This window comes from Protomyctophum parallelum, assembly GCF_964188405.1.
Source record: "Protomyctophum parallelum genome assembly, chromosome: 17".
Lineage (NCBI taxonomy): Eukaryota > Metazoa > Chordata > Actinopteri > Myctophiformes > Myctophidae > Protomyctophum > Protomyctophum parallelum.
This window is the reverse complement of record NC_139719.1, coordinates 29,137,280-29,159,596: the sequence shown is the minus strand read 5'-3', so window position 1 is coordinate 29,159,596 and position 22,317 is coordinate 29,137,280. Positions and strand designations below refer to the sequence as shown.

The 22,317-nt window shown below is 41.7% G+C and overlaps 1 protein-coding gene across 2 annotated transcripts in view; it reads right to left on the bottom strand.

The window, feature by feature from the left end:
• kcnh4b (potassium voltage-gated channel, subfamily H (eag-related), member 4b) overlaps positions 1 to 22,317 on the bottom strand; it is a 100,104-nt gene that overhangs the window by 56,609 nt on the left and 21,178 nt on the right. For both annotated transcript variants that reach the window (XM_083787722.1, XM_083787721.1), the window contains 3 exons: positions 12,469 to 12,702; positions 8,473 to 8,574; positions 5,075 to 5,208 (listed from right to left, as the gene is read on the bottom strand). In XM_083787722.1, the coding sequence (XP_083643848.1) occupies positions 5,075 to 5,208; positions 8,473 to 8,574; positions 12,469 to 12,702 (470 nt within the window). The remainder of the gene's footprint in view (positions 1 to 5,074; positions 5,209 to 8,472; positions 8,575 to 12,468; positions 12,703 to 22,317) is intronic.

Below are 22,317 nucleotides of genomic sequence, written 5' to 3'. Positions count from 1 at the left end.
TGGTTAAGGTTTCAGCAGAAGTTTGAGCAGGAGACCCAGGTTTAAATCCGGGGTAGGACATTTAATATATACAGCTTTAGAACTGTTCTTTCTTTGTTTTTATACATTATTTCTCAATATTAAATATATTTTTGTTGGATGTGAGAAATTTAAAATGGAACAATAGAACAAATGTGTCTTTGGAGCAAACGTGCTTTTTAGACAAAATAAATATCTTCATCATTTGAAAATGTCTTTGCTTCAGTGAGTACCGGTAATTAAAGTAATGAAAGAAAATGATCTATGGGCTGTTGTTAAAGGACAACTTTAGTTTTTTTCAACCAAGGTTCATGTTTTAGGTTGTTATTAGAGAAAGTAAAAGATGAGTGTTAATTTTCTTTCATTTGTTGCTTTCTTTCGTTTTAGGGATTTTAGCAGTTTTTGACAGGGGGGCGGGGGCATTCGAGCATGGGGCTAAATATGTATTTCTTTACAACATTTTATGGTGATTTATTTTTGTATTATTTACTATAGTCCTAATATACCCCAGGAAATTACATCTGGCCACAGAAGATCACAGGATCTACTGAATGTGATCTACCTACTGGGGGAAGGCTTATACTGTGTGTATAGGCTCAATATGTCAGTTTGTCACATTCAATAGATCCTGTTATCTAATGTGGTCAGATGTAATTTCTTGGGGTTTATTAGGACTATAGTAAATAATAAAAAAATAAATCGCCATAATATTTTGTAAAAAAATACATACTTAGCCCCATGCTCGAATGCCCCCGCCCCCCTGTCAAAAACTGCTAAAATACCCAAAACAAAAGAAAGCAGCAAATGAAAGAAAATTAACACTCACCTTTTACTTTCTCTAATAACAACCTAAAACATGAACCTTGGTTGAAAAAAATAAAGTTGTCCTCTAATGTTGTCTTTGACAGGTAGTCCAGTAGATTAATGATATTTTGATTAAATTTTTGTAGGGGGAAAAACAGTGCTATTGGATGACCTTGGGTTCAAGAGTTATTGACTAAAACCTTAAATGGGCTGTTGAAGCACCACCATGAGGCGAATTAAAAGAATTTAGCAGGTCCTAAAGAAGCCTCATGCTAAATGTGGTGCTTTTATCCGCTCCGTAACCAGTTTTCTTTCTAAGACACCTGATAACGGCATTTATGCAACTGCAACTAATGCACACTGGACAGGATCTAGACTCCCTTATGGCAATTCAGCTGATGCACGTTGTCTAATCGTGGTTAAGAGTGTGTGTGTGTGTGTGTGTTATTTAAAGTGGTTCTCAAACATTTTCATGTGAAGGACCAACAAATATTCATATGTATTCCGTATTCATATGTACCCCCATTTGAAAACGTTTTGTAGCAGTGACCACATGAGAGAAGATTTTTGTTGTTGCAGAATTCTACAATTGCTTATTACTGTGTAGGCGAGGGGATAAATAAAGCACAGGATCTGAATAAGGGGCTCACTGAGGAAGGCCTATTAGAGGTAAATAAACCATTTGAAAAGGACGTTCATTGTGTGCTGGCCGCTTCTTCATTCCTATTGAATTATTGAGCCTTGCACCTAAAAGACCATTCATCTAATCTGGAGTGCTGCATTTCTTTTTCTTTTTCTGCTTTTTCACATGTATCTCTACAAATACAAACATTTGCACTGGCTGTCACATCACAAACTCTATTTCCCCGCCTGCAGCTTCCTCATATCCTGACGGCTCGAGGTAATCACGCACTGTACATTGAGTGCAAAGAAACAGTGTAGCGCCTTAGGAAACTAGGATCACAAGAACCTCTAAATAATAGTGTTACATCTTTTTTAAATATAATATGTACAGTAAAACTATAGGATACCAGGTAAACAAAGAACATAGACTCTTTTTAAATAGTGTGTTATCAAAATTACATTCTTCAGTGAGTCAGAAAAATTAAATTAAACATGAGATCAAATGACCAAGATATGTCTGAAAGGTAGATAGTGTATATCGTGGTCAGTCGCTAGCATCAAGAGCACATGTGGTGATACAACATGGAGTAGGCAGCCAGGCCTGGCGGAGATCTGTTCTTTTCCAGTTGATGCTGCATTCAGAACAGAGTGTTCCTTACTGTGACTGAGCATCTCTGTTTGGAAACGGTGTGTAAATGTGTGGATGTGGGTGTCAGGGACCATGTGTTGTTTCCTGTTTGAAGACAGAAGTAAATTGTCTAAATATACATGTGTGAGAGTTAGGTGTGTATTGTATGTGTCAAGAGTGTAGAATAGGTGCGTAGTGTGAGGATGTGTATGTGATCTCTTGGAATAAATATGGTGTGTGTGTGTGTGTGTGTGTGTGTGTGTACAGTAAGTGTGTACTAGCCTATGTAATATAGTATATACCGGTACATAATATACATACAGTATATAATGTGTGCTTGCATGTTGTAGTTTGTACATGTGTGCGTGTGTGTGTGTGTGTGTGTGTGTGTGTGTGTGTGTGTGTGTGTGTGTGTGTGTGTGTGTGTGTGTGTCAGTGTGTGTTGTTTGCACATGTATGGTGCCAGTGAAAAATGTCATCTGTGAGTAGGTGGGATGGGAAGGATGGCACCAGGAGGCTGGCAGACGAGGGGGAGGTGCAGTATCCTGATGCCCGAAGACAGGGGCTGGCCTTCTAGCATGCAGCAAGGAACATCACAGCCAACCACAGCCGGGCATGCATACACTGTACGGTACAGTCTGTACCACTGCATATAGCTGGCTGAGATGCCAGCTATAAAATGGTGCCATTAGGACCTGAGGCCGATTCTACAAATGCCTTCTAAATCAGTAGTTCTCACACTAAAAAATATCTGATGTACCGATGACCAAGTGGTAAAGGCGCGTACCACTGAGGCTTTGATGCCCGACAGCTTGTCTCCGGTTCGATTCCCGAGCCCGGTGGTAGATTTCCTGTGTGTCACTCAACGACTCTCTCCCCTCTTTCCTGTCTCTCTGTTTGAATGTTTGATTGAATAAAGGCAGAAAAGCCCCCTAAAAAACTATTTTTCTATTTTATCTTTATTACAAGATAATTATTACATCTTTATTATACTGTAGATCATTATTTACCTTCTACGTAGGTGTATGCCCCGTTATGCTATTACATTACGTTGTGTTATCAGATCGTATGTTAATTACGTATAATTATGTGTGTCTCTGGTTTATTTCCTGTTCAGTACGCTCTTTTAGTAGTGTGTGTGTGTGTGTGTGTGTGTGTGATGTTTCAGCACTGCCTCTGCCCCCTGTGCACGCACATACACGTGCACAGGGGGCAGAGGCAGTGCTGAAACATCACACGGACTGAGTTGAGTTTAGGAGGATTCTGTTGTCTTTAGGGAAAGTTCAGCAGTCATCTCTACAGTGTATTTCTCCCTGGAAATAAAAACGTCTGTGTTTCCGAGGCTATCTACAGTTTGACCCAAGTGGGATTTTAACATTGGTGCTTCAATGCAATGGTTTGAAATTGGGAAACAGCTACTGTACTAGCATGGATAGCATCTCTTGGAGCACAACTTAACTTGATGATTATGTAAGAGATGTGACAGGCCTTTCTGTCAAAATCTGCTAGCAAATACTCTATGGTGCTGGTTGAAGAATGGGAATGAGTCAGCTGTAATCACGCTACGCTTTTTATTTATTTTATTTAAAAAGTAGCATATTCATCTAGATAGATATTTATAACCTCTCTGCTGTTCTGCTTAACAAAGCAATGAAAATGTCTTCCAAAAAGATTTGACATTTACACTGAATCTTTAAGGATATAATCACGTATATGCAGTCTATATGGGAATGCCCTGAGATTGTATTTAAAGAAGGTGAGAGGGAACATAATAAAGCCAGATGCATACGTCGTTGCACAATGGTATCGTAAATAGCCGACCTACAAGCTCACAACGGATCACACCGACCTGCAACACATTGAGAGCTTGTCGGTTGCCTTTATTTGATGCGTGACATCGTGCGAAGTATTCACAGACGGTGGCAGAGATGTTTTCAGCTGGAACCGGGAAAGCATCCGTGTAATTTTTTATTTTACCGTTGACTATTCAAAAATAGCAGATCTAAAAGCTAGCGTCACTTTGTGTAGCGCTGCAAGCTTGTCCATCTTCTATTTATTTTACATTTTTGAAAGATCATTCAAAAAAGTTTTGAATAAAGTTTGCGGTTAAATATATATCAATTTGGGGGTCCTTGGCACGAAATAGTTTGAGAACTACTGATTTAGAAGGCATTTGTAGAATCAGTCTCAGGTTATAATTGGTTACTTAAAACTTAAAACCACAGAACCCGGTGACCTCTCCCCCTGTGCAATGGCCTCCTAAGTCCCCCGGCAAACTGTGAACTCAGGAAATGTACTGTAACCGACAACTGTACAGGTAGCAAATGTCAAGCAACCAATTATCTGCTGATGAAGAGTATAGGAGCCGGCGTGGTGGTAGGAAAAGTAAAAGTCTGGAATTCAAAATGTAAAATGTGAAAGTTGTAACCTCTGTGCCCAGAGTCACATTATTTGTATTTATTTTTTGTTTGCAATGTTTCAATTACGATGTACTTTACTATTTTTCAACTAATCTGCTGGTCTATGTGACTTTACTATTTATCTTCTGCACTATGTGCTACAAGAAGCCAGTTCATGTTAGGGGCGGGCCCGTATGCATTTGTTGCTATGGGAACAATCTCTGATTGGGAAGCCCCGCCCAAGGCTCACCTAGCCTGATTGAGTGATGGGCAATGTTTGGGCCACCTGGAGTACAGTAATGTAATGGTTGTACAGAAAATATTGTTGCAACCGTTATAAAGTAGGACTACAAAAGTATTGGCATCAAAATGTACTTAAAAGTACCAAAAGTAAAAGCACTCATTTTAGCAGATCTACAAGCTCAAAATGCGTCACACCTCAAATACCCAGTGGCTGTGCGTACTCACGCTGCCAAATACCCAGTGGCTGTGCGTACTCAAATACCCAGTGGCTGTGCGTACTCAAATACCCAGTGGCTGTGCGTACTCAAATACCCAGTGGCTGTGCGTACTCAAATACCCAGTGGCTGTGCGTACTCACGCTGCCTAGATTGACTTCTCCCTTGCCCCGTCTGGAGAACTGTCTGGTCAGCTGGTACAGCATGGTGCGGCCCCGCCTCCTGGCCCTGCTGAAGTGAGAAGTACTCTTCCTGTTCCGCCGCTTGTCCTCGGAGACTGTCGGGAACACGGACACGGGTCAGAGGTTAAGACGGTCGGGGACACGGACACAGGTCAGAGGTTAAGACTGTCAGGGACACGGACACGGGTCAGAGGTTAAGACGGACACGGGTCAGAGGTTAAGACGGACACGGGTCAGAGGTTAAGACTGTCAGGGACACGGACACGGGTCAGAGGTTAAGACTGTCAGGGACACGGACACGGGTCAGAGGTTAAGACTGTCAGGGACACGGACACGGGTCAGAGGTTAAGACGGACACGGGTCAGAGGTTAAGACGGACACGGGTCAGAGGTTAAGACTGTCAGGGACACGGACACGGGTCAGAGGTTAAGACGGACACGGGTCAGAGGTTAAGACGGACACGGGTCAGAGGTTAAGACTGTCAGGGACACGGACACGGGTCAGAGGTTAAGACTGTCAGGGACACGGACACGGGTCAGAGGTTAAGACTGTCAGGGACACGGACACGGGTCAGAGGTTAAGACGGACACGGGTCAGAGGTTAAGACGGACACGGGTCAGAGGTTAAGACTGTCAGGGACACGGACACAGGTCAGAGGTTAAGACGGTCGGGGACACGGACACAGGTCAGAGGTTAAGACTGTCAGGGACACGGACACGGGTCAGAGGTTAAGACGGACACGGGTCAGAGGTTAAGACGGACACGGGTCAGAGGTTAAGACGGACACGGGTCAGAGGTTAAGACGGACACGGGTCAGAGGTTAAGACGGACACGGGTCAGAGGTTAAGACGGACACGGGTCAGAGGTTAAGACGGACACGGGTCAGAGGTTAAGACGGTCACGGGTCAGAGGTTAAGACGGACACAGGTCAGAGGTTAAGACGGACACGGGTCAGAGGTTAAGACGGACACGGGTCAGAGGTTAAGACGGACACAGGTCAGAGGTTAAGACGGACACGGGTCAGAGGTTAAGACTGTCAGGGACACGGACACGGGTCAGAGGTTAAGACTGTCAGGGACACGGACACAGGTCAGAGGTTAAGACTGTCAGGGACACGGACACGGGTCAGAGGTTAAGACGGACACGGGTCAGAGGTTAAGACGGACACGGGTCAGAGGTTAAGACGGACACGGGTCAGAGGTTAAGACTGTCAGGGACACGGACACGGGTCAGAGGTTAAGACTGTCAGGGACACGGACACAGGTCAGAGGTTAAGACTGTCAGGGACACGGACACGGGTCAGAGGTTAAGACGGACACAGGTCAGAGGTTAAGACGGACACGGGTCAGAGGTTAAGACGGACACAGGTCAGAGGTTAAGACGGACACAGGTCAGAGGTTAAGACGGACACAGGTCAGAGGTTAAGACTGTCGGGGACACGGTCACGGGTCAGAGGTTAAGACGGACACAGGTCAGAGGTTAAGACGGACACGGGTCAGAGGTTAAGACGGTCGGGGACACGGACACAGGTCAGAGGTTAAGACGGACACGGGTCAGAGGTTAAGACGGTCGGGGACACGGACACGGGTCAGAGGTTAAGACTGTCAGGGACACGGACACAGGTCAGAGGTTAAGACGGTTGGCGGTCAAGGAAACACATTCGTTTTTTTCGTCTCCATCTGGACTGTTTTGTCCGCTTATTCTTTGTTTTGCAAAAGGATGGCTTCACCTTTTTGGTCAGAAGTGTTATTTTCTAAATTACCTAAGGAAATTAAATGTTACCGCAAAAATATACTGAAATAAACTAAACTAGATATAAAGGACATTGCTAGTTTATCTGTTGGCATGCATGTCTGTGTTCATATGCCCAATTTTGGAAATGTGAATTTTGGAGATTTAGTTATACAAAGATTTCTATTTTCAGATAATTTGTATTTGTGGTTTCAGTTTGTTGAGACTTGTCTACATACAGTACAAGATTCAAAAACACCCTATCACATCCGATAGAAAATTGCCTTTGGTTAATAGGGACTCTCAAACAACAACATAATACACTCATGAAAGACATTGTTAAAAAAAAAGACACACAATTCTATAAATATGAGCAGGTACTGTGCAGGAGTGCATTCATAAAATGTGACAGTTTATTTGTCCTCGTTTAACCCATTCTGAACGGGAACCCATTTTGGTGTTAGCATCATGTTATGCTTTAACTATTTAAAAATAGCAGATCTACAAGCTCATAGCGCGCCACTCGGTGGCGCGCTATGAGCTCCGGAACCTGCCCAGTGTGCTCTGGGGAATAGAAAGTGTTCCGTCACCTCAAATGCACACACAATACAATACATTTATATTTAGACTATTTAGTATTCATTCAGCTTTCCAGCACTCTCTCCAGAGAGATACAGTAATGCTGTACATGCATGCCTCATCCTGCTGTTTCTTTTACGTAAGAATCATTCATAAATAGTATTATTTCGATTTTAATATAAGAAATATCTAATTGCATGTAATATAAACGTGGGGGAGACGCCAAGAACCACTAAAAATAATACTAGCGATGTTGGATGCATCATAAACTAATAATTCGTCCAATGTCATTCTAGGCGATCTGTGACTTTTAATAAAACTTTCCAATGTCGTCCTTAGCAGAGAATGCGTTAAATACATTATTTATTTTATGTGCAGGAAAGTGCCCCTTATGCTATTTGATCCAACTTTCTGGGGTTATTTTACGGTATTATTATTATTTTTTAAATATGAAAAAAAAGCCGGGCATACCTGCGGCTGCGGACAGTAGCTATACAGATTTCAGTTCTGTTATAATAAATTACGATATTTTTGGATCAGGGCTTCAAGGGTCAAGGCCAGGGTTTTCTCTTTCTTCCGCTAAGTTTTGAGTCTTTAGTTTGCCCTTTCACACACTTACTAAGCTGAGCCTGCACTGCTGAGGTGAAAAAGCACAGCCCTTCAGTGAAATGTTCAGCACCTGGACTTCCATTCAACAGCATTACTGAAGAATGACAGCTTCTTCCCCCTCGGGCCAAGTGTTTGGCATTTGTGACAGACTGTGCTCAGGCTCTGGATCAGCACGTCACGTTGCCCTGTGGAAAGCACTGGCTGCTTCCAATAAATGAATGCCAGCTCTACTGTCTGTAACACATCGCGAGGTAGAGGGGGGTGACAATGACAAACAAGAAAGGGCCTCCGAACATGAAAGCCAGGGGGCCAGGAGATGGGGCCCAATTATAAATCATGTCTAGAATGGAACATATGAAAGGAGGGTGTTTGGGGGGAGGATTTCAAAGCCCCTACATGTGGCGTAGCCTCTGTGTGGTTGCTGTGGTGTCCTTCCTTACCGTGCTTTTCTGTGATGTCCTTGAACGAGAAGAGGAACAGGACCATTTCTCCTTTCTCGTTCTTTATGGGAACAATGTCCAGCAGACACCAGAAGGCCGTCCCTGAGAACAAAACCAATGTCCATTTTAGCACATGAAGTAGAAACAGTCAAATCTGGTGTTCATTTAACTCTTAAACATTCTATTATACACAAAGATAATAAGAATTAAAGCATGAAGAGTTGTACAAGTAAAGAAATGAATGAGCAAAATAAACTAGAAATCACCGTATGTCTCTGCCAACCAATTGCCTTTAACATTTGTGTCTGTCCAGATTCATATAGTGTAGTGAATGAAACCATTTAAGCCTCATTAACTTGACCCTCGACCAGCTACTTCTAAACGGCTCATCCTTTAATCCAAGTGGACTTTGAATGCCAATTAAATTCCAGCTAAAGCCATTAAATTCCCACAAGGCACTACTAAGATATTGCGTTCAAGAAAACGGGACAGACAGGAGATATGAGGTCACAGTGACTTTGACCTTTGACAACCTATACTTCTAAGCATTGTCATAGAGAGCAAGAAGACGATGTGTTTAATGCCAAATGTTAATGAAATGCGCTCAAGGCATTCGTGAGATATTGCGTTGTCAAGGTTGGGACAGATGGAAGGACCAATTAAGGGACAATGCAAAAAACAGACAGCCACCCCTGGTTGTATATGTCGGTGGAGGTGTGGGAGGGCAGTGGGATGTATGGTGCTTGCTTCCTCATTCTAGGCTTCCTAATCAAGTGCTACCTGACACCTGTGAGCTCTCATAACATTCTTAAAAAAGGAGCGAATTGCATTTTCTTAGACTTATTAAACAGACGATATATCATTTTCAAAATTAGGTAGTATCTTTAATCCTTTGGTAAGGCTGGGCGATTTAAGTGTCAGTTCCGGGAGAGGGAGGTGAGACTTCTACCAAGTAGAGGTAAATGCTATAATTAATTACATAGGATTTGTCTTTTAAATGGTAATTGGTGTATTTATATAGTGCCTTTATCCAAAGAGCAGATTGTGCATTACATTCACCCATTCACACACAGCATTCATATACCGATGGCGGAGGAAACCATGCAAGGCCTGCACATCGGGAGCAATTAGAGGTTCAGCGCCTTGCTCAAGGACACTTCGGGTGTACTCTGGGGAGCTCGAGGTCGAACTGGGAACCTCACGGTTCCCATCCAGCCGCCCTACCGGCCACTCTACCCCTGAGCCACTGCTATCCAATGTTTCCCATGTAAACCCAAATAGTTTCCAATGTAAACCCAAATAGAGCACATATAGGTTTGGGAGTAATGTCTGTCTTTTTTCATTTAATAAATGGAACAAAAAAACACAATGAAAATGAGCTCTATTGAGCTTTATTATGTTTTTTCCTCTTGACAGATTCGTACAAATATATTTATGCATTACGCGTTTTGTCAATAAAGAATGTTAATGGATCAATCACAGACCGTGTGTCTTCTATAATCTTGTGCATAGCTATTAAGACAGCATGTGAAAATAAGGTGCAGCCTGGTTGATATCAAAAGAGATGGTTGTGACTAGAGAGAGAGAGAGAGAGAGAGAGAGAGAGAGAGAGAGAGATAACAGAGCAAACCGTGACAAAAGACAATAAACAAAACAACAAAACAAAAAGAGGGGGAGAACGAGTAGACAGAGTGAGATAGCACTGTTTCCAAAACAGTGGGTCGGGAGCCCTTTGTGGGTCACGCACCAATTCTTATGGGTCACGACTGGAGTAAAAATCCCATTTTATTTTCCTACATTTAAATAAAACTAGAGCACTGGCCCATATATGGAGTTCTTTATGCCCATCATGGAGTTCTTTATCAGGCATGCCCAAATATGGAGTCTATGCAGATGTCAGAACATCATTGTGATGTCAGAACAGGCCAGCTCCGTATATGGAGATCCAGGGGTGATCAGGTGTGATCAATTGGCTAATTTGGGCCCTGTACATTAGGTGCATTACAGACGTACGTACAGACGTACATACAGACAGACAGACAGACAGACAGACAGACAGACAGACAGACAGACAGACAGACAGACAGACAGACAGCATTTATAGACAGTATTTCAAATGTTTTTGAAATACTTTTAAAAGTAGATCTAAAAACAGTAGATCTGCTATTTTCAGTTTGAGTCGCGGGCATACGTCTAATCTCTCTTTTGGAACTTCGACCTGAAAAGTTTGGGAATCACTGAGATACAGGGTGGCTACAGGTTTTAGATGGAGAGAGAGAGTGTGTTAACGATGGTCCCACTACCCAGCGAGCTCATTAAGCACAAGATGTACCGGTACTCCATCTCAGCACATCTGTTCCATGTTTCCTATACCCTGTTGCGCAGTGGCCTGTCTGTGAGTGCGCTTATGTGCGAGTGTACGCGTGTTGAGACAGTGCCAGCCGAGGAGACAAGAGGTAGAGAGATGTTGTTACAGGTGTCGTCGTGTTAGCAAGGGAGAGAATTTGGAGTTAGCATTAATTTGGAGAGCCAAAGTTCTCCAAATGCACTACACATGCAGTGATGTGGGTCTGTCTGTCGGCTAACAGGCTCAGGAAGAAGCAGAGGAATACAAATGCCCTTCTATGCTGCACTCGCAGCCTCCAGGACGAGCCTCTGTAATCCCTTATAGAAATTAGCGACACACTGGTTCACACCATTGGATTGGGAAGCATTAGCTCTCTGTTGAGCGAACCTAAGCCTGTTGGACCATCCGGGAGGCTTAAGGAAGTCTTGTGTGGTCAGTCTCCTTACCGTGTATGACTTACTGCAAGGAGAGTAGGGCTCCATTAAGTTTACAAGGATTTTGTTGAGGGTTTAACTTCCAATTATAAGCTACTCTTAGAAAATGTATGCACACACGCACTTGCACATGTCGCACACGAACACACACATTTCCATCATGGTCCTTTGAGTGCAAATGTGTGTGACTGACAACACATACTGTAAATCCTTGACATACTGTACACTGTACAGTATGTGATTCATTGCAGGAGGTTTCCATTACATCAATGTACAGTACAGAGTCTGCTTCCATTGCTCTGCCTGCTGCTTTATCATGATCGTAGCATGATTAGCATCACAGCAGACCATGTGGCTAATACCAATCTGACCAGATTGGTCAACTGTGAAAATAAAACTCGATGTTGTGAGTCAATATCACGTCCTAGAATATAAAATGAGCTCAGCAGAGCACACACCTTGGCCACTGAGGTGTCATGGTGCCTTGCACACTGACACATGCACTTTTGTGAAAAGGTATTATTAATATTATTATTTATTTTTTTATGCAATAAAGCAAGATTTCATTGTGGTCTAAAATATTGTGCTGTATGAATTTATTCATTTACTATTATTATCTGAAAAGGGTAGATCAATATCATAATATTAGAAAAAGGTTATTAAGTGGAAGTGAGTGTGTCCCAACTACAGTAAGCTTCCCAGGAGCAGAGTCACAAGGATCCTTGCAGAGGCATTTTTACAACCATTGGACAAAATAAAGCAACTTTTGTGCAAATATGTTTATAGCTTTTCAAGATTTTCAACAGTCAAACATACAGTCTAACGATTTGAATCGACAGACTTTGGCCTTGTGCCAAGGAAGCAGATAAAAAAAGCAGATTCATCTCTATGAAAGGAACAAGACGTACCCCAGGTGTCTATCCTTGTCCCATTCCGTTTCTCTCTCCACACCAAACCTCGTCAAAAATAGCCCAACACAACACCTTACAATGTGACACATTGTGAGCTTGTACAGACCTGCTGAGTTAAAAATAAATATCAATCTTAAAACCTCTTTACCCACTGCCTCCAAATCCCAGACTTCCCTGAATTTTAGAACCGATAAATTATTGTAAAAAGGATATATATTTGTAATCTACAAATACATCCCGCCCTACTACTGGACCTGGGATTATCTTCCAACACTGTTGCACCCAGCCATGTTCATCCCCTCACCGTTCTTCTTGTAGAAGTGGACCTCGGCCTGGTATTCCTCTCGGCCCTCCATGGCCTTCTCCATCTGCTGGGCGACGTGCTCGCTGGTGTCGGCGCCGTACAGGAAGCGGCAGCTGCAGTTCTTCTGCATCACCTCGGTGCGGACGTAGCCCGTCAGCTCACAGAAGCCATCCGAGCAGTAGACGATGGGGTAGCCGCGGTGTCCCTGGGCGTTGCCCAGCAGGAAGTTGCTATCTGCAGGGAAGGAACCAATGAGAAAAAAAAAGTTTTTAAAAAGTACGAAAACGTTGCCAGGTGGAGACTTGACACAAAGACAATCTTCATTAAGCATGAACCCACAACAAACAACAGGATAAATTGTCATACATAGGCAAAGTGCAGAGAGAACAATGAAACAATGAAACTTGGAAACCAGGTAAACAATGAACCACACATCAGGATTTTACTGTGTGCATATACTAAAATGAATGAATTAACAGATGTATACCTAAAGTGTTACACGTTTGGCTATAAATGTATCAACTGCTTTGCAGCTTCACTGGCTTTGCAATTACTCCAGCACCACGGACAGCTCCTCTCCGAATAGCAGAGTTCCAGCCTGTACTGTATTCCAACTGTATTCATTTAGTTATAACTGCGAGGCATCCAATGACACCAGTTTTCTGTCTCTGAGGATTACATTCCAGGACCTCTATAGTGACAGCAGCATGCTGACACTGATGGCCACGGGGCATATACTCTCACTTTTCTTGAGAATGGTGCATGCTACCTGCACTGCATTGAATTCTAATTTAGGTACAGGTATATGTGACTCACTCCTCTTACTGTATCTCGTGTACATTCTGCCGTTATAGAGCAGTTAGTGTTTATTTTTCACCATCTGTATATGCATACTATGCTATATATTTTTTTTTCTTATTTTTTTTTTTGTCCATGTCAATACTGTTCTCGTGAAGAACTTTTGTTGTTACAGGTGAAAAATGTATAAAGAAATCAACTTCCTGCTGGCGTAGCAGTCCAGGCACCAGCGTATCGCAGGTTCAAGTCCCGGACCCAACGGCCTTCGCTGCATGTTAACTCCCAACCTCCTCCCCGTTTCCTGTCAACCTACTACTATCCCATCAATAAAGGCATACAAAATAGATATTTCTTAGAAAGAAAAATAAATAAATCAATTTCCATTTGAAAAAGAAAATAATTAAAAACTGAATAGTTAGCTGGTGTTGATAGTTTGGAAGCTACAACATTGTACACTCTTTCTACAGTGAACTTGGCAACTTGGCACATGGACATGGCACTTTTCTGTACAGAAATACCACAGATGTCTTTTAAATAATTAATAACAGTCTGTTTTTTGTTTTTTATCTCTGTGAAGGCACAAAGAAGGGTCTACTACACAGCCAAATCTGCCGTTTTAAATTTACCTTTGGGAGTTTTATCAACCACGCGTGTAGCATAGCAATTATACAGTAGTATCACAGACATTTATCTAGTGTCCTCCCGCTTATAACTGTCGTATCCCTACTTTGGGAGTGCCATTATTCCAAAATGAGCGTACAATGTCGTACTATGAAGTACATAGGGCTTAAGTGGTTAAAGGACCACTTCACCACTTTTCAACCTATTTTCATATAATAGGTCCTCACTAATAATCATGAAAAAAATTGAACAATTTTTTTTACTCTGTCTGTGTCTCATAGGAGGGCTGTGGGCAGTTCAGAAACCGTCTTCCAGTGACATCATCGATGGGGAATACAAGCTAATAGAAACTGCAGGCTTTCTAGTCCTGAAAAATTGCAATGCGAAAATGGAAGCCATCGTTCTCACGATAATGAAAATCTAAACATTTTTGTAAAAACATCTTGTTTAAAACAAAAATCTGCCTAATGATGATGTCACTGGAAGATTATTTCTAAACTGCCCACAGCCCTCCTATGAGACACAGACTGAGTAGAAAAAAAGTGTGCCATTTTTTCATGATTATTAGTGAGGACCTATTATATGAAGATAGGTTAAAAAGTGGTGAAGTGGTCCTTTAAAGGTTTAGCAATCAAATACTTTTATTTGTTTTTTGATATTTTTGGGTCTTTCTTTTTATGCCTATATAGACTGAGGTTAGGGTTTGTTAGTAGTCGGACAACGTGACCAACCGTAAAACGGCTGACAGCAAATGTCAATATTGCATTGTCTTGATAAGGGCTGATGACGGGAGATGAATTAATCTGATAACATCTGAAACCGCCATCATATAGGTAGAGAGAGATGGGGATTGACACGCAGCAAAGGTCATCGGGATCTGATTCTGGATATGAAACCGCGACACACTGTCAGTCTGGATTAACAGCCTAGATGCCCGGGTGACTATACCAGCCGTCCAGGCCCAAATCAACCAAGGACGTTTGTTTTTTAGGAGTAACCCACGTTTCTGCTCAATCAATAACAAGGTATGAAACTGTCCTGCACACACACTGTGTTAGAGCAATTAAAAAGTGGCCCTGGTGTTTCACTTTTGAGTCACGCCAGTGATTCTGTCACCAAAAGTGGTACCAAGCGACGCCTCACAGCAAGCCGACAAGTGAACACATCAGACATCAGTTGAGCTACGCCAGGCAGGGAGAGACACAACAAGCAGCCAGACGGAGTGCTGCGATTCCCTGTGTGAATGTTGGTGGGGGCGTCGCGTAGCACAGAGAGAGGGCGGCAGTTGTGGAAGTATAGAAACTTTACTCAAGTAAAAGTACAAAGATATTTGCATTAAAATATACTTAATGGGGAATACCACTCATTTTCAACATTATACTATGTCATTAATATACCTTGGCTTAGAGATGTAAGAAATAAGTCAAAATGTATAAAAATGCATTGTGGGACGCGATGTGAGTTTGTAGATCGGCTATTTTCAAATAGCCTAATATATGTGTGTTTAAGTGGTTTTGTAACAATAATCAAAATCAACAAAGTAACAAATTTGTCAAATAATTGTAGTGGAGTAAAAAGTACAATATTTCCCTCTGAGATGTACTGTAGTGGACCATAAGTAAACGTATTGAAAATTGGAAACACTCCAGTGAGTTAAACTTTAAAGTACAGTACTTGAGTAAATGTAGCCTACTTTACACCATTGCAGATGGGGACGCTCAAATATGCCAGGATTTATTAATGTTATTGATTAATATGTAAATACTGGGACTCTAAAGGCTCATACATAGTCTGGATTTTCGGTGGTTAGGTGACCACCGAACTACAACATGACGTCACGAGCCGCGGTGAAGAGAAAACCACCGCCACCGCTCCAGCCCTTCTCTCTCTTATTGTTCCATTGTCTTTATAACAATAATAATAATATTCTCCTACCCCTAAAAGGGAAATAAATCAGTCGCTCAGTCTGTCCTCATCCATAATATTTCTCCTCAGTGAGTTGACCAATACAGTACGTCTAAAGATATTAGCATTTTTGCAACGGGCCATGGGATCCTTAGTCACGGTCCCATAGCCCAGACGGATGTCAACGCCGTGGTTTTATTGGTTATTGGTTGATGTCAGGATGAAGTGACGACCAGTCGCGACCTGGCTTCACTTCACTTCACTTCACTGACTAGTTATTATTTAAATCTAAAGTCATATTTTGGTCACACAGTTTATTTTGTAGAGAAAATCACACAGTTTACCAATTTATTATCCTCCCATATGAACTACGTAACATTTCCTGCTCCATCTCTCACATGGCTGTGCAAAGTAGCAACCTGGAAACATTCAGGTTGTAGGTTATCATTCCCAGAATGTACCGACATGTTTTAAAAGGCTAGAGGATAGACCAGACCCATCAGCAAAGGATTCAGACCTAATGTCCTTAATGCAGACAAATGCATTTTTCGTCAATTTTCCACAGTTTTGAAAAATACCTTGTTTGGACAAACAACAAGAATAGTAAGCCAGAAGAACATTCTGTACCTGTTCCTCCCACTGTGGCTGTGTGTGAAAGAGCTATGAGACATCAGAGTTCTCTCCACTCAAACGCAGCGGAGGACCTTATTACTGTCAGCATTGAAAGGCCTATTTCGGAGGACTTCAAGGAACACCTGATTCACACAGGAACAAAGGGCAAGAAGGCCACGTTATATAACATTATAACACAGGTAGTTCCGACCAAGCATTGGTTGAAATAGGCTCTCTACCCATGCTTAAATCAGCATGATGGAACACCTAGCCCTGGGACTAATCACATTAATAAAATCACTCCGTAGTCTGCACCTGATCAGGCCTAATATGGCACAGCTGCGCGCCTGAGCTGCTCTGTCCTAACCTACTGGAGGGAAAACCAAAAACAACAACAGCCTGCACACACCGAAGAACAACAAACAACCAGTACCCCGTTGAGAAATGGATTATTTATTGTTCATTTTGATTTATTTGTTGGACTTTCTAGTGATGAATTGCTGGAAGAGGATCAGCGTATTTTATACTTTGTGGTACGACTGTACCGCAAAGTATCGCGCATCGAAAATAGCCAATCTACAAGTTCACAATGCGTCGTTGTGAACTTGTAGTGTTATAAGCTCCTAGATCAGTTATTTTGGCCACCCGACAAGGTCGTACAAATGGAGCATATATTGGAATTCCTCCCACCGGGCCGGCTTTAACAGCTCAGCTGTGTTGATTGGTAGAGAGCTGCTACTTTGAATCAACAGGGACTATTTAATGTCAGTCAGATGAACTCTTCTATTTACAGGGAAACATTATATTTTGATAGCCAATTGCCCCACAACATCAATAAATATTGATGGGTTTTGTTTTGTTTTTAATGCATTTAACAATTTTAGATGTATTTGTACAGACATGTTTCTGATGTTGTTCTTATATATATATATATTGGTACAAATTTGCAAGCAACCAATCAACCAACTCTGTTGGCCAGAGTGAGGACACTCCCTAATTATTGGACTTTTGTCCCAACCTCTATAAATGTGAGCATCTCTACCTCCCTTATTATACCCCTCTGTTTGTCAAAACGTTTTTTGGCATCGGGACTACGAGTTTGTGTGACCTCCTTTCCTTTTAAAAGTATATCTCCCGTGGTCAGCACCTCCCTACTCTTGGTGTGCACTTCTACCTCTTTGATTGCAACGGTTGTATAATCGCAATATTACACTTGAGGGTGTGCTTTACCGTGATTTTGTGCGTACAGCTAATCTCCGGCACCGTTGGCCCAGTCAACAGCCTATTACAGCGCCACCATGAGGCAGATTATTGCAAAACACATTTCTTTATATTAATATTTTATCCATACATCACACTACTCACGCTGAGTAGATGATAAAATTACCCAAAAAAAAAAGAAAGTGAAATAACCCTTTAATATAAGTTCCTGACTGTATGTACTTTAAATACATTTTAATTGATTAGTAAGCTATGTTACTTCAAATATGTGGATCTCGGGAAGCACATAAAATGGTGTGGCTCTAATGTGGCACACACACACACACACACACACACACACACACACACAAGTCCTGGCACAAAGGTGGAAAATGTTAGTCTGAAGCCCGACTGTGATTATAAGAACTGTGTCGTGAAGGAGAGCTCAGCATCTGTCACTGTGCTTTTCACAAGGCAGGACTTTAATTGGCCGTCCTCAACGGGAAGCAGTCCACAAGGGACTAGTTTTTTGGAGCTTTTTTGACAGCCCCTTAGGGGCACGAACACTCGTACAGCGAGCAGCCACCAAACTGTCGCCTCCAAATTAAAGACAGACACGGCCGAGAGCCGTCGACCACACAAATGAAGTCAATGGAAGCTTGACACCGTTTCATGTAAGTTGCTCCCCCGACCTCAGCACGGTGACATTGAAGAGAAGACTTTTTATTCCACTTTCTCCCACAGAGAGATCGTTCAGCACGGTGACGCCGAAGAGTATTTATTTCAAATTATCTTAGACAGGAGATCTCTGTGAAATCGGCTTCAAGGTGAATGACTGAATACACTCAGACTTCGGCTATGAAGCCGTCAATATTTGAGAGGTCAAACTGCTCCGGATAAAATAGTCTTTCAAGCTTTTGCCACTTTAACTTTACATAGAGAAGTAAATAGGGATAGAGCCAATTTCATAGTGAGGTATGATGATAGCATACCTGTACTGTATGCCTCATACAGTATAGTGTCCTAAAGATACTCTGTCCTCTGTTCCACCCGGTCATGTAGAGCAGGGTGAGATCCCATCCTATATTAAAATTCCTTTGTGGGTTGACGGTGGGTGTCACAAACAAGATGTCCATATTTGAAGACTATCCTGGCGTACAGACAGTTATATAAATCTGTCACACATGACATCACACTCTAATACGTATCACAGAGGACCTGAGGGAGAGCATTGCCAGATGTGAAGTCGGTCGGATCGGTGGTTGTCCAGAACCACTGATCCGACCGATATGCCAACAATCCAATCCAACACATACTGTAGGCATATTATGGAGATCCAGTGTACCAGAAGAACTATGGGTTGTCGTGATATAGCTTAAAGATTGTCTTAATAGAATTACATTAAAGTCATACCAATTTTCTGAATGTGTTCTGTGTGAAATTATCAGCAATGCCTCTACATAATGTACACGTCATATTATATACTATAGCCTATCACCCAACTCTACCTGCATGAATCCCAGCAATTTATACGGTATAGACATTGTTGACCGGAATGGTCATATACTTGGTCCCCTTCTTTTACACAACATCTCGGCTAAAATGTGCTGTTCTAGAAGCTCACAACGCTACTGCTGTTATTGACGAAGTTTTTTCTGCAATAACATGCACAGCATAGAGACGTAGGGTTTCAACAAGGAACCAGCTGCTGCTACATCGTTTGGTGAACACCACCTCGGAGCCCATTCATCTCTGCTTTATGTAATGTTTGCCCAAGAATAAACACACACAGCCTCTACTCAGCATCCCTAAAATTGGTCTTGCAAATAGGTCAAGGGCAGGCACAGTCATAAATCACTGTGTACGTGCAACATCAGTGCTCCAAACCCCTGGAAAAACGCTGCGTTTGCACTGAGGTATAACTGTTTCTCATAACTCAAACTAGGGCTGCACGATATGGACAAAAATTCATATCACGATATATATGGCAGATATCTCGATGTCGATACGATACGATATAATATATATCACGATATATAGGGCAGATATCTCGATATCGATACGATACGATATATCGTGCAGCAACATATTTTCTTAATGGGCGTGGCTAGCGATTCAGGGCTGGAGCCAGGCTACAACAGGACAGAGGGACAAACGGAGTGATGGTTTATTTTCCGAGGGGCACAGGCTAAAACAGAGGGCTGGCTTTAGAAGTGGACGATATATCGATATGTCGACGATATATCTATATCGCGATACCGTTGCCTTTTTGCGATACTGATATTGTGCATGTTCATACCTCGATACCGATACGATAACGATATACTGTGCAGCCCTAACTCAAACATGCTCCCATACCAAAGACAATATACCTTTTCTTGTGTATTGTATACGTTTCCTGCTGCCAGTAACTATGAAAAGATAAGCAAATATATATAAAATAGGGCAAAGAGCTGCTTGTTTCCTCTTAATGAAGTATATGATAGTATAGGATTCGGTTTTTTTCATATTATATTACTGTATTTTGGAAATTACGTCATATGATACAGGCAAATCTATGGACTTTTTTTTAAAGGAATTTAATGAACATATTTAGTTTGACCTTTGATCACACATACTTCAGTAGTATAATTGGGTGGGGGGGACACCACCCTTTTTGACCACTAGTGGCACTAGTGAGTAAATGAATGCATACATTATGCAAATTAGTAATTACATTCCATAATCATACAATCATATTGTATATCTCATAAATATCATATTTATAATCAACATAATCATAAATTCCATAAATTCCATTATTATAATAAGCATATGATAGTTATTATTAAATAATAAAAGCTAATAATAGTTTTTATAATGTATGTGTGTGTTTTAAAAATCTGATCATCTCTTCCTCTATGTCCCATGTGACATGTCCCAAGCCCATGTCCCACCTCACCCCCAGAGCATCATCTGCAATTATATTGTTCTATTAACAATATGTCACATGGGACATACTGTAGAGGAAGAGATGATCAGATTTTTAAAACACACACATACATTATAAAAACTATTATTAGCTTTTATTATTTAATAATAACTATCATACGCTAATTATAATAATGGAATGTATGGAATTTATGATTATGTTGATTATAAATATGATATTTATGAGATATACAATATGATTGTATGATTATGGAATGTAAAGAATTTAATTGCTAATTTGCATAGTTTATGCATTAATTAGTGGTCAAAAAGGGTGGTGTCCCCCCACCCAATTATACTACTTACTTCTAATCAATTCATACTCGAGTCCAAGTGGACATTTGAGCCAAATGCCATGACATTCCCTCAAGGCATTACTGAGATATTGCATTCAAGTTTGGGAGATGGATGTACGGACGAAAACCCAAAATACATAACACCTCTGGCCACTGGCATACAAAAAGCAATACTGTAACACTCTTCTTATAGTCTGCTAAATATGGAAATGACACCATGCCTGTTTGCTAGTGTGAGAGATGTAATCTTTTTTTAATCTTTGGAATTCATTCAAGGAAGAGTCCACATTCCGCAAAATGAAAACATGACTAGTTGACGGTTGTTATGTCAGCCATTTCAGCTATGTACTGTACCATCTGCACAATAAAACATCACCCAAACACCTTGGCAGGGGGTGTCAGCAGTATGTGTGCATCTGAAAGCCTGTGTTTGCATGTGCTGTATGTCTGCAGTTGTATGCCTGCACAAGAATGCACATCACTGTGTATGAGATTGCAAACTCAATGTTTAAAACAGACTTGCAGTATACTTGGTTGGATGGTGTGTCACTTGCTGAAAATATCTACAAACTGAGCTTGTAGATCTGCGTATGACATAATAATTGAAGCATTAGGCCGTAGACAAGTAGTAATCTTCTTACAGGGATATCGCTTGAACTGGCAGTACCCGCTGTGCCTCGTTCCTTTAATTACTGTACACATCTGTGTTCAGCCGACAGGCTGCCTGTAACTGTAATATGATGCGCTGATGCTCCACGCTACACATGCTAAGGGAAAACGGGCGAACATCATGCCAACACAAGTGTGCTCTTGTGGGGAAAGGTGATGCAAATGTGATGATGCTACAACAAGCCCGTGGGACTTTGCAAGTGTGCGGAGCCGTCACTGATAAAAGTGAACCATGTGGAAAAACGCTGGTGAACAGAGCCTTGGAGACAAGTCAATGGGGATCATCAATCTCGAGTCGTGTGCTGTGATATTCAACTGTGTGCATATTTGCTTGTTGCTCTAATTTGTGGGAGTGTATTACAATGTATGTCAGGGAAATGTTGTGGAGCCTACTGTATGCAGTGTGTGAATGTGATGGTATGTTTGATGATAAATTTGTAAATTAAAAAAAAAAAACATTAAATCTATTCTATCTACGGTGTAACCATTCATACACCGACAACAAAGCTTCGGATAAAAGAAACCGACAATTTCCTGGCTGCTGTACTGAACTAAAAATCCATCAGTGCCGAGATCTGAGACCTGCAAGCTTGAATTGAAGAACTTCATTACAGCACTGGCAAACCCAGACGGCCAGACACTGCATCAAACCCTAGCGTGTAGCTTTGAAGCCAAATGCCACCAAACTGTAACACTAAATAGCGCCCTGCCGCCAACCCCCGCAACCTCAAAGAAATCAGAGCGAGAGCGAGAGAGACGAGTAAAGCAGACTGACAGT